At 37.6% G+C, this 13264-nt stretch overlaps 1 protein-coding gene across 2 annotated transcripts; it reads left to right on the forward strand.

Annotated features, from left to right (window-relative positions):
• The first annotated feature begins 804 nt into the window (after window positions 1-804).
• On the forward strand, window positions 805-11154 carry LOC149003451 (protein NDL2-like). 2 transcript variants are annotated; one of them, XM_089136203.1, is made up of 11 exons: window positions 805-876; window positions 3881-3980; window positions 4102-4199; window positions 4270-4358; window positions 6436-6496; window positions 6599-6685; window positions 7295-7372; window positions 7462-7518; window positions 8274-8329; window positions 9734-9869; window positions 10042-11154. In XM_089136203.1, the coding sequence occupies exons 2-11, from the start codon at window positions 3887-3889 to the stop codon at window positions 10279-10281; spliced, it is 996 nt and encodes a 331-aa protein (XP_088992329.1). In that variant the 5' UTR covers window positions 805-876; window positions 3881-3886; the 3' UTR covers window positions 10282-11154. The 2 variants fall into 2 exon arrangements, with proteins under 2 accessions (XP_088992329.1, XP_088992328.1); XM_089136202.1 differs by lacking the exon at window positions 805-876 and adding an exon at window positions 3618-3700 and having other exon boundaries at window positions 10042-11153.
• The last annotated feature ends 2110 nt before the right edge of the window (window positions 11155-13264 follow it).

A 13264-nucleotide genomic window follows, 5' to 3' on the forward strand; every position in this document is an offset into this window, starting at 1 on the left:
GGGACTGGCATATGAGCCCAATTTACATTGCTTAGAATAGGTTAGATTCCTCTCATCTTATTGAATGTAAGTGACATGCCATGTGTATTTTTTTCCCTTTTTCTTTTTGGGGATGGGTATTCAGTGTCTTGTATTCTGTTCCATGGGTTGGTGGATTGATTCTGAAGGGCTGATTGCCTGAGGCTTGATGCCTAGAGGTATCATCTCATCTTGCATGTTATCCTGTTACTGGGGCCTCAAACAACTGGCAGTTGTGTGTGTGAATTCGGGAGGCCCTGAGCTAAATTTGTTAGGGGAACATGCGAATTTCTGTAATGTGTGGGCATTTGGGTTTTGGTATAAATTTGTAATGATGTTCATTCCGTAGTCTGAGAAACAAGTGAAGAGAAGCGGCTGTACCCTATTCTCCATTTGTAGTGAAGTAGACTCACCTCACAGCGGCCCTTGGCAATCTTGCGGAACCATGCTAATCCGTGCTTATTGTTCAATAGTTTGCACTTTCTATTCATTTTCAGCATATTTATATGCTTTCAGTTCTATATCTTGTTTCTCCAACATTTTCCATGTTGGGTGTGAGTTCTCACTAGTCACCAGGACAGCCATCAACTTATAATTTGTGTTTTCAGTTGCAGAGTAGCCTTACTCTAACGAATTTATGCTGGTTCTCTTTGTAATATCTTTTCTACTTCTTAAATCAGTTATCTCAGGGTTGAGAGGCTACTGTTTAACCAGTAGTCAGCTAAACTGGATAATAGAGCTGATTCTTGTTTTAAGCTGACCGGTTGCTTCTGCAGCCAGGTTATCCTGTGCTTCATTTATCCTTGCTTCAGTCATCTTGGAATATGGTGGTGTGAGTTTTACTTTCTTTTAGCTCAGGTATGATTCTCTGTTTGTTGTGGTGTTTCAGGAAGTTCTTTCCTTGGTTATCCTTTATTTATCTCCTTATTTATTTTGATGAAATTTTTTTTTGTTCTCCCACTGGAATGGGTAATCTTGTCAAATATTTGCTTTGAGTGTGGAAACTGAAATATGTGTTTAGAGTCACTTAGATGGATGATTCAGAGGCATGTAGTTTATAATTCTCCCAATATGGAAACTTTTGTTTTGTAATAATAGGCCTCTTCTGTGGTTTTAAAGCTTGGTTTACTATATATCTTCGTAGAATTATCATCTGATCTATTTTAGTACTGTAAATTTATGTATACCGCAGTCAAGAAGGAACTCAATTCTGGGTACCAACTCTGCTGCTGCTGCTGCTCTTACTTGTGGCGTTTGGTTTATAGGGAGTTGAAGATAGTGGTTAGTGATCCTTAAAGTGGTTATTATGCTCTTCCTAGATGGCTTCTTTAATAAAGTGAATGAGATTTGCTTGATTGGGATTCTATCCATAAGTGAACTTCTAGCCATCTGCCGCATTTGATGCTGGAGATGTTCTAGACCTTGTTTTCTGCAACAAAAAAAGAAACATACTTGGAGTGGAGGCAGTGTTTTCCAGCTTTTGGCTAATAAAGCTCTTGTCTTCACCCTCATATTGGATGGCTATTAAGTGAAAACATCAAGTTAGATGTGAAATATACCTCCTGCACTGGTGAATTTTCCAGACTTACCCAGTCCCAAGTATCTTCCTGGTGATAAAAGAGCAGTGGTTGCTCCAATATGAATTAAAACAACCATTTGGTCTACAAGTTATGGAGTGGAAGATGGCCAGATTTTCCTACGGGGCAAAGAAAAGGCCTCCCTGGTGAGGGAGTGAACCATACAAAAGTCCCCATTGGAACTAATGTTTGTTAGCACTTTGGAGTGTGCTTTCCCAGATAGGTATAGTTGTACAGCACTACAGGTTTGCATTCTTTGCTTTCCCGTTCAAAGCAGCAATGAGTGAAAAATTGAGCTATTCCTTCTGTTTTCTTTTCTTACCTGGGTTCATGATAAGTTGATGAGTCCGGATCCTCTTCTATATAGGGTTGGAAGAGGATTGTGTTTCTCACATCTCTCCACCATACATTTAGAAAGGAGTTCTATCTCTAAGCAATAAAGTGGATCATATGTGAACCATTTCTACTTATGTGATGGAGTGGTGTGAAGGGAGCTCAATGATCTTAACTTGTTGGCCACTGTATGTTCCTATTCTTCAGAATGCTCTCTAATCTAAAGGCAGTTTGGAGGGGCATTCATAGAAGTAGAAAAAGAAAGGAAAACCATATACGAAGGAGGGGGTCAAAGAATTAGCCTGTTCAGATGGGTTTCTTGGATAGCCTAGTGGGCCTTTACGAAATTCCTTCCCCTGGCTGTGTGCATGAATGTTGGATTGGGTATCAGTCCGTTTGGTACCAATGTGATGCCAATATGACATTTGCGAATCATGGATCAGCCACATGAGACATCCCTTGTCCTATGATAGGGTTCGGACTGTCTATCCTCGAGGGTAGAGGACTATGCTTCTCTTTGTAGAGTTTGTATCATCTACCTATTAGGGCATACGTCTCTTCTCTATCATACAATAAGGGTGGGGCCCACTGCTGAGTGTTGATGAAATACATCGTAAGTCAGATGCTCACGTGGGTCGTTCTCCTAATATGTGTTATAGAGGTGTGAAGGGAATATAGACTTGTACCTATAAACTAGACTTCCTTTTGCACCTCTACACCACATATTTATGAGGTGAATGATACTAATACCTCAACCATACATCTGGTGGCTAGGCATGTCACTTAAAATTAAATATTATTGGAAGAGGATTTGCTGAAATGTTGGGGCTCCTATGGTAGCTTGTGTGCCAATCGAATTTCCATTGAAACATCAATAGGAGTGTAATATTTGGGAGGGTTTTAGGTGTTCTACGCTATTTTTCTCAGTGAATTATCTCTCTTTACCAAAAAGAATGAAAAAGAGAGGAAAAAAAAAAAAAATGTAGCCCATTGAAATCTTTGAATGTACATATTGAGGGTAAATTAGTCCATGTAAATTTATAACCAACAGGCAACAACAATCATGAGAGTGAAATGTCAGCGACAAAGCCAACGACCACTTTGAGCACATGGGCCCGCAAGGCCACAGCTGCACGTCCAGCGTGTCACCGACTCAAACCCATCATTTGGAGAATTTAGTAATTGTGGACACCGACAAGGCTGTTTTTGTAAATACAGATCTTGTTGCAGAATTTTTTTTTTCTTCGTTTGCAGATTCAATATAAATGTTAGATTCTGTACCACTTTTTTGACGTGAAAGTGCCACGTGTTCGTCATCGAGACGTGCTGTTCAGCGATCTTTTCAGGATTACGGCGCTAGCTGGGGTCCACCCGTATGAACCGATACCATTGTAAGCATTCAGCGTTTCGTCTGCATCTATCCTGACCGTTAGATCACTCCAACGGTAATTTATTCTGCCACAAACGAAGCAACAAAAATAGGTGAAGAAAAAAAACAGTCAATTCGTTTGACTCTCTAGATAATTGAGAATTGAGAATATGTCCAAAGAAGAGAGAGGCATATTCCCGTTACTTCCTTCTGCTAATTTTTTTGCAATTGAAGGCCTCTGTAACCAGAGACTCAGAAGAAAGAAAGAGAAATGCGATGTTTTGGAGTATTTGATTTGTGATATCCATTTTGTTGTTGTGTTATCGGTGGAGGAGGAGGAGTCATGGGTGATTCAAGCGATTCTGTTTCTATTGATGTTGAGATGATACATTCAGGTGGGAAGGTAACAGTTTTAAGAGACCCAGTTGACAAATCTTCATATCTTCTTTAATGTAGATTCTAGATTCTATATTCTATTACAAGATAGATATATTATCCACCCTTTATATTTAATGGGTTTGCACTTTCTAATCTTCTTCTTTTTTTAATTCAGATATCTATTTATTTATTCCGAATTTTGCAGGAATATATGGTCGAGACAAGTAAAGGTTCTGTCTCTGTTACCGTTTGTGGTGATAAGGAAAAACCTGCGCTAATTACATACCCAGATGTTGCTCTCAATTGTATATTTATTTTTCCTCGTTTTCAATCCTCCTTTGTTTTTTTTTTCTTGGGTTGAACTTTTAGTTTCTTGGGTTTTTATAGTTCAATTCAATTTTGTTCATTATTTTTGTATTTTTGCAGCTACGTCTTGCTTCCAAGGTCTCTTATTTTGTCCAGAAGCAGCTTCATTGTTGCTTCATAACTTCTGCATTTATCACATTGAGGCCCCTGGGCATGAGGTCAGTGACGGTTTTTTAGCTTTTGAAATTCCTTTCAGCAATTTAATGGTGTCTCTTCTCATTTCTTCAGTTAGGAGCCGCTATCATTCCTGAAGATGCTCCCTTGCTAAGTGTAGACGACCTTGCTGACCAGGTTGCTGAAGTGCTTGAATTTTTCGGGTATGTAATTGTTTCACTTAGTTGATGATTTTGGTTGCCTTTTGGTTGGTTTATTGATGGAACTGATTAGGAGAGGAAATACATGGGTTTAGATATCCCCTGAAAAAGTGAGAATAAATAATTACAGAGCAGACATGCTGAGGAGACAGTTTTTTAACGGGGTTTGGGGGGGGGGGGGGGGCAAGGAATCATTCTTCATGTTTCTTTGGCTTAAAAAAGGCTATACCAAGTGCCCAAGGCTCCCACATTGAGCTGGGTCTGGCAAGGTTCAAATGTATGCAGCTTTACCCTAGTTTCATTAGAGGCCATTCTTTTTTTTTTTGGTAAGCCATTAGAGGCCATTCAAGTCTTGGAAATAGGAGTATGGCTGCATGCTTTTAACCCTCCCCAGCTTGCTAAACACAGGAGCCTTGTGAACCGGGTATGCATTTTTTTAATGCCAGAGAGCCAGGAAGAATGATGTTTTTGTTCCAGAAGTACGGGAACTTTGTTTTTTTTTTGGCCAACCACCAACACACAGTTATGATAGCTGTACACCTTATGACTCAAATTTAATCAAATACCTCACATGTATGTTTATGCATCTTTGTATCTTCTTCTTTCAGCTGTCCATGCATGTCCATCCAGTCTTTATATTTTCGTAGCTTTACCTTGCATCATAAAATCCCTTTTGGGCATGTAGCCAGGGGTTCCCACAAAGCTCAGGTACTATGTGATCTGCCATGTGGCAGATATTTAGGTTGCTCAGAACCTTCTTCCTTTAAGCATGTTGTTTTTGTAAGGTTTATTTTACATGGCTACAGTTGTGGCAAAGTTCCCTTAAATCGGCTGCTGATATCAGATGCCTGAGGTGCCAGCAAGCCAATTTTTATGTCTTAAAATATTCAAAGTGTAGGGGAAAAAAAGAAAGAAAAAGAAATTGATTACAAAGCCAGATGGAGAAGAATGTGGCGAACCAAAACACTAGGTATTTAGTTAGTGTGACTATCCATATAGACAAGATGGCCCTGGTGAGTGGAATTCCATTTATGAGATTGAAATTACGATGGATGGAGTCCAGACTGAAATTATTAAACTTCCTTTGCATATCTCAGCACCTGATCCGAGCAAAGTATGATATTCCTCCATGCCCATCTTTACATCTGTTGTCACGAGCAATCCTCAAAAGCCTCCAAGTTGCTCAGTCTCCAACCAAGTCCTTGCTCCCTTACTCTATGCCTCTTAGTAGGCAAAAATTACTTACTCCACAATTCGTGATGATTTCTAATATCATAATTAATTGAGCAAATTGCTCTGCCACCCCAAAGCAGTTGACCTTTAAACAATGACACCCCTATTTATCTTTGAAAAGCACATAGCTCCAGTTTCGTCAGAATGGCTAGTGGTAAAGTTGTAATGACCATTATACTCTTATGTGCAATGGGCGAAAAGAGCTCATCTACCCTTCTCCATTAGAGTTATTCTCCAATAACTTTTCATGATACCCTCTCACACCGACCTCTTTCTTTTCCTCTGTTTTTCATAAGGCTATTTAGTTAATTTCATATAATTCAAAGGGTAATTTTGAGATTTAAAAAAATAATGATGGTTTGACGGTATTCAGTAACAGTGGACTAATGGGTCCAATGTGTCTTTACTTTTCAAACATGGAGTGGGGAGTCCGTGTTTAAAGGCCTCTGTTTTGGGGGGTGCCTGAGCAATTTGCTCTAATTAATTTATAGCTTCATTTCATACCGTTGCTTTGCTTGCTGCCCTGCTTGTGATTGATCTTAAGGGTGTGGTCAGTTGTTATCTGTTTACTCTTAACAAATTCAATTGACAATGTTGATTTTCATTCATAAAAGAGCCATTCTTCTGTCATTATTGAAGCTCGATGTATTTATCCCCTTCATCCCGTTCTTTTGAAATTGTTAACTTTTTCTTCTATTATGAAATCTCTAAGCTTTTCCTCTGTATTTGTATCTATGATTATTAATTTTCACAATGACTAGAAAAAAACTTGTGTTTTTAAAATTGCATAACCTCTAATATGAATTGGAACCTTGTTTGGTTTCTAATGGTGTATTCTCATGATTAGGCTCAAAGAGGTTTTTTGCTTTGGTGTAACTGCTGGGGCATACATCCTTACACTTTTCGCAGTAAGTTTAGATCTTTGATAATTTTAGCAAATGTGGCATTCCCTTTTGATTAGTTTAGTTTTGATTTATGAATTTATATCATGTCTTTTCTATGGTGTACAGATGAAATACAAGGAATGTGTTCGTGGGTTAATCCTTGTTTCCCCACTTTGCAGAAGGCCTTCATGGACAGAATGGCTATATAACCAGGTTTGATCAGATTACTTTGCTCGTCAATACTCAGAACCCTATTATGGTCATCAGCTCAGCATGGATAGCAGGGCTTCTTCTCTTTCAATATTCTATGACTTTGACACATTGTCTTTATTCTTGATCGTGGAGGACCATTTGAATTGGCATATTGTCTATTCTATACTATGATTTTGTTGTGTTGGATTACTTTTGCTTGTAGGGTATTTTAAGCATCGCTATGGTTTGCAGAAATTTCATTGTTTGAATGGTTAGGGTCATGGTCATCCAGTGGTATGAGTTGTGGGCTGATGTCCGATTGTTCATTCCACAATCCCCACCCAATGAGTTCTTACAACAAGTCATGCATGAAGAGATCTATGTTTGCACAACCCATATCAAATTGGCTTGTCGTGTGACATTATTTCCTTTTCAGACTAAAGTATTGTTGATTGAAAAGCATGAATATTGATTTTTGAATGAAATAAACCTTTACAATTGAAGGGATGTCTTCTTGTTCTGTTGTATTCTCCTCCCTGGAGGTTTTTTTTTTTCTTTTTCCCTTCCTTCTCTTCTCAATATATTATTTATTCATCCAAAAAATATATATATATATATTACAAATTTCAGGTAATGTTGAACATTCTCTACTTCTATGGTATGTCTGGCTTATTGAAGGACTGTCTTATCCAGCGTTACTTTAGTAAGGTACTTAGCATTACTTTGAACTTTAAAGCCTGACATATATGTGGCTGATTAAAATTCTTCTATTAAGTTTTCCTTTTCGAATCCCTCAGGAAGGTAGCAGCGATATGCATGATGCTGAATCCGAAAAAGGGCAATCTTTCCGAAGGGTAAGAAACTCTCAACTAGGACTCAGCTATATGTTACTTTTAGCTACAGATTCCTGTAATCTCCTTGTGGGAATACACTGTTTTCCTCTTCTAAAATGTATAGGAAGAAGCTATGATTGAATTCCACTGTTACTAATCTATAAGCTGAGTGTTAAGTGAATGTAGCATCTACCCTGAATCCCTGATAAATTCCAGTCTACATCCGAGCTCCCTAATCCAGGTGTGGACAGATCAAACTTCCAATATGCTATCTCCATAGCATTTATCCAGATTCCAGTCTTCTCCTTGAATTTAAGCGAAGAAGCTATGATTGAGTTCAATTGTTGCCCATAGACAGACTAGGTATTAAGTGATCATAGCACGTACCCTGAATCATTGACCTATTCCACTCCAGATCTGTCAGGACAACCCTTATCTTCTTTTTTTCTTTTTTTGGGCCAAGGACAACCTTATCCACCAGTGGACAGATCAACTTGCAAATTGCAATATACTATCTCCAACTGATTTATCCTGATGAGCCGGAGCTTTTGATCATCATCCAACAGGTTGACTTGGTTGAGCCTGCATGCCGGGACCCTCAGTGTTTTCTGACTCTCAACTGTGTTTTTCCCTTATTTGTCATTATTCTGTTATTGAAAACCCTTTGTGACTGTCTGGAACAAAGCGTTGCAATTTCTCCATTAAATATCTGTCCTATTGTGTGATACCTTATAATTTCTTCCAAATTGGATGACATTTCTGTTATTTGTATGCAGTTACTGGATGAAAGACAAAGTTCAAATGTCATGCGCTATCTCCAGGCTATTAACGAGTAGTTCTTCAACTTTCCCTCTTTTTCGCATTGTAGTTCTGCATTAATGTTTTTAGGCAATCTCCTGTTGATCTGCAAAGTCCCATGCAATGAAGGCTCTAACTTTTTTTCACTGCCCATAAACTTGTTTTAATGTTAGAAGTATATGACTTGTCAGGGTATAGCGGGTGTTTCATTTTCTGATGAACCTTGTGCTGTTTAATACAAAATTTCTCCTTCACTTGGTGTCCAAAGGAAATACACATTTGTATGTAGAGGATTAAAATTTTGAGGGAAGTAGTGTTACTCCTTCCTACATGGATCATGGATGAATATCACCTTCAATCTGAACCCATCGGTCTTTTTGCGAGACATCAACAGTAATATTGACATGCAATTCCCCCTTTTAGCAACAGATGTTAGAAATTGATGCCCAGTAAAAGATTGGGCTTTGCCTTTTCTAATTCATGCTTTGATAAATAAACATATTTGAAGATGGTGCAGATGAACATTATTTCCATTTTCTAATTTTAGATAGAAAAAAAGCTTTGTTCAGGTAGATGTTTGTGTTTGAAACAAGGAACAAGAATACAGATATTATTTTTGTGCTTTAAATGCTCTTAAAAAGCGTTTAGGTTCTATCCAGTGGAAGATCTCCCACTGTTACAGATACAGCAACCAAATTTCAGATGTATTGACAAATAGTGCAATGTCATTGAGATGGGCTGACTAGTGAGCTAATTGCCCTCAGTTTGTTCATAAAAAAAGTTATGTGGGATGTGCCTAGATTTTAGATTCTTTACCATTAGATTACCTTTCTTCTTGTCAGAGCCATGCTGGGGTTGAGGTTAAAAACTAGTGTCCAGAGTGGTGTTCACTACTGACATCAATGCAAAAGTGGAACCACAGTTCACTGGTTTTATTGTCTGGGTCTTCCGAAAATCTTTCTGGTACATTCTTTTTTTTATAACTATATACTACTCTTTGTTGACCAAACCAAAAAAGAAAAAACACCCCAAAAGAAAAAAGAAAAGAAAATGATCAGTGGAAATTTCTGCTGTAATACCTAAAATTTCATCATTTTGCGGTGACATCATGACCGTGCCATTATTTATGCCATATGATACCTACTCTTTTTTTTATTGGTTATAGAATTAGACATCTATCTAGCTTGAGTATACTTTTGCTACCTATGTCTGCATCATATATATGTATGTAACGAGTACAGTGTTATTCCCTTTTGGATGTCAACATATTTGAATAAATGAAAGAATGTATGCATCCTTGGGATAGAATTATTAAACTGTTTTTACAATTCTGTTGTCCAAACAAAATGTGTAATAAATACAAGCTTGGAAGTGCATGTCCCAGAACTATCATGTTGATGTCGGATGTTTGTCCCAATAGCAATCTTTGTTTGTTCAGGAGGCATGATCTTACTGATGACCTGAAGAAATTAAAATGCAAGACCCTAATTTTTGTGGGTGAAAGCAGTGCTTTTCACCATGAGGCTCGCTACATGAATGCCAAAATGGACAAGACAACCAGTGTACTTGTCGAGGTAGAGATCTCTGCATATTTCTCTTGTTACATTTTCCTTTATGAAAAACCATTATTTCTCGTAAGGCATTCTCATATTCTTAAAAATGCTTACTTGAGTTGCCAAATTGGTTTGATCGCAATCCCTGAAATGGAGGATTAAAGTGTTGAATATTCAATTGGATTCATCACAGGTTCAAGCATGTGGTTCACTGGTTACAGAGGAAGATCCATATTCCATGGTGATCCCTCTTGAGTTCTTTCTAATGGTTTTTGGCTACCATAGGGAGCAATCTCCTGCATCCTTTTCGAGTCAAGATTCAACCCTTGCCAGCCTCTCCAGCCATTGTTGTATAGAACCAGAGCTGCTGTCACCAGAGGGTTTAGGAGTCAAACTCAAACCTATCAAGACACGTCTCTCGCTTGAAGTTTGACGTTGGAAGGGGCCTCTCTGTGCATTACCACTTCGTTAGCCTACATATTATTTACATTTGTGTAGGACTCCATTCATTGATTTTTGTTAATATCATCGGTCAATAAGGAGGGTAGACTGTGTGCAGGAATTTTGAGATTGTAAATATAGAAAAATTGTCCCCCTCTACTTGCAGGTGTGCCTTGGATATAGAATTGTATTGATTTTAGAAGTAGCATCTGTGTTCATTTTGACAGGAAAGAGGGTAGATATGTTGGTTTATTAGTTAGATTAATTCTTGTTAATTTTTGGAATAGGGGTTTTTATTTTATTTTTCTGGGTAGCTCGATGTTCTATCTTCTATTGCTATTTTTTTGTATATTACTTTCCTTGGACCTAGAACTACTGTAATAATCCATAAGAGAGACTAGTTCTGTTTATCCTTTTTGTATCATTTCCTTCCCTGCGTGATTTATTTGCTATTGAGGGTGAGCAATAAGTCAACCTTCATCTTAATTTGCTATTGAGAGTGAACTTCCTGTAAAACTTTCCTTTTGGATCATTTTGTTGGAGTACATGGCTGTTCAATTTCTTATGTTGCAGGCGAACCAGAAAGATAAGTAAAAAAAAGTGCTGAACCATATCTTGAACAATGTCTATTCCTGCACAGGGTCACCAGAAGTAATCCAGTACTAGACATGGAACATCCAGCTTTCAAAGAGCTGAGATAGTGAGATGTCTTTGGAACTTAGAATGAAAAAAAGAAGAGAGCAACGAAATTACATAACCATATTCATGGGAGACAAATAAAAGCTCCAAACCCCAAGAAGAGTACAAGAACTTCATGAAGAACCATGAAATGCCTCCAAAAAGTTGAATTGAAAGATTGACAAGCATCGTGTCATGAAGCCTGGTTGTGGTACTGGTGAAAGTGAAACCCAATTTTGCTTAAATCAGAATATTTTTAGGCCCATTTTAAGGCACAAATGGTCTCCAGTAGCAAATGTAAGTGAAAATCATGGAATTGACCATTATTTCTTCTTACATGGGTGATATGTCTATAGATCACAAAGGGTTGGGATTAAATTAAAATAAAAAAATTTCTACCTTCGGATGGTTCTAGGAATTAGAACCTTTGAAAATCTTGAAACGAGTGTAGTTTTGTCAAGGGCATTTTGACCTATTCAAAGTTTAAGATGAGTCGGGATCCTCTAATTGGTCAGTGTAGAGGTATATGCGCTCTTCACACTTCTTCATCACACATTAAGAGTAAGGATCCATTTCTTAATGCTGACACAATGATCGTAAAACAACACTTCTTCATCATATATTAGAAGTAGGATCCATCTCTTATGCCAACAAAATGTACCAAAGGTGAGACTTCTAGTGGATCTTACATGAATTCCCTCCTAATATGTGGAGAAGAGGTGTGAAGGGAGCACAGTAAGGGTGTCATCGGTATGGTTTCGGTAATTTGGCTTGATTTCAGTACATACCAAATTTGAAAACCGAAAACTGAAACTATAGCATATTGAATTTATACGATACAGTACGGTTTCGGTACAAAATTGGTGTGCAAAAATGGTTTAAACATGGTACATGGTACCACATAATTTTAATACAAAATAACTCATTCCATTACATTATGAAAGATGGCGTACAATGATCATAAACAATCATACCGTGAAAAAATCATTCGGTGATCAAGGTAAACTCAGAGCAAACCACTCCCCTTAGGAAATTCATTCTATGCTTTTTCATATTATCAACAAAGAAAATGGACCCAACTTGATCAAAGCAACAATAATTCATGGATGGCTCAAAATTCAGTACCGATACAACATTGGTTTCATGTAACCATACCGTCAGTATGTCCCAAAACTATACCGAATTAGGAAGTACTGGTTTTTAAGGCTAAGGAAGTACCAGTTTTTAGGGGTAAGTTTTAGGACCTAAATCTTGATTTTAAGAAATTAAAATAAATATTTTGCAATGAAGTAGAATTGAATCCAAGACCAGTTTGTTGAAAGACATTAGCTTTATCATCTAACCAACCTTGCACTTGTAGCAATTAAATTGCACATATGGCAATGAGTTACTCACTTCACTGCCGTCATATACCAGTAAACCCACATTGTCCTTGCTATGGAGATTTGGAAACTATAATTCATGTTCTTCTTGGGTGTCCTTTGCATGTGTAGTTTGGCATGAATCATCTCTTAGTTTCTTCCAGATACATCACTGAGTTTGAAGGATTTCATTATAAGATGGAATGATCTTAGATGCAACAATAAGGAGTAATTTCGTACCTTTTGTTCTTATGCGTCGTTTATTCTTTGGCATCTTTGGTTGGCTGGATGTCATTTGTACATGCTCATAGAAATATGTCTCCTTTAGTGCTTATTACTAATCTCAACAGAACATTCTTAAAATTTCAGCAAACATACAGTTTCATCATCATCCATTCGACAGGGAGCAAATTCTCATTTGCAGGCCCATGAGGCATCTCAAGCTAATTTGCCTCTATCACCTACTATGATGTCCAATTCTTTCCCTCTTGTTGGGGACCAAGATTTGTTGTTGTTTTGTGTGCAATTTAACTCAAGATGGTAAACAAGAGGCATTGCTCTAACTCTCCATAAAGGGGGTTCTTTGGCTTCTCACCTCTACATTTTCCTGTGACTTTGGGGCCTTGGTTCGCCTTGAAGAATGGAGCTTTTATATAATTAATGCGCTGAATGGGTGTGAACCCGAGACTTCCCTTAGGGAGGTTGGGCCTTTAACCGCTTTATTAACCCATCATTGACAAAAAATAATTACTATTTTTGTTATTTTAGTAAATGCAAATTCAATTTTTGCTACAAAAGTGAATCATTGAGTGGTTATTTTGTAAAGAGAAATCTAAAAATAGCTTAATCAAGTAATTCTTCTTAACTTTAATTATTGAGAAAACAAAGAGCGGCTTTTCTCTCATTCTTTAATCAATCAATCATGTATCATAATAT

This window comes from Hakea prostrata, chromosome 10 (genome assembly GCF_041222555.1).
Source record: "Hakea prostrata isolate BN-2017 chromosome 10, UWA_Hpros_2, whole genome shotgun sequence".
In the NCBI taxonomy this organism is placed as follows: Eukaryota; Viridiplantae; Streptophyta; class Magnoliopsida; order Proteales; family Proteaceae; genus Hakea; species Hakea prostrata.

What these genes read in the sequence shown, in the direction of transcription:
- LOC149003451 (XM_089136202.1), top strand. Translation starts at nt 3,641, where the DNA reads ATGGGTGATTCAAGCGATTCTGTTTCTATTGATGTTGAGATGATACAT. An exon ending in TTGAGGCCCCTGGGCATGAG is followed by an intron (nt 4,200 to 4,269) that starts GTCAGTGACGGT and finishes TCATTTCTTCAG; the next exon opens with TTAGGAGCCGCTATCATTCC. An exon ending in CAGAATGGCTATATAACCAG is followed by an intron (nt 6,686 to 7,294) that starts GTTTGATCAGAT and finishes TACAAATTTCAG; the next exon opens with GTAATGTTGAACATTCTCTA.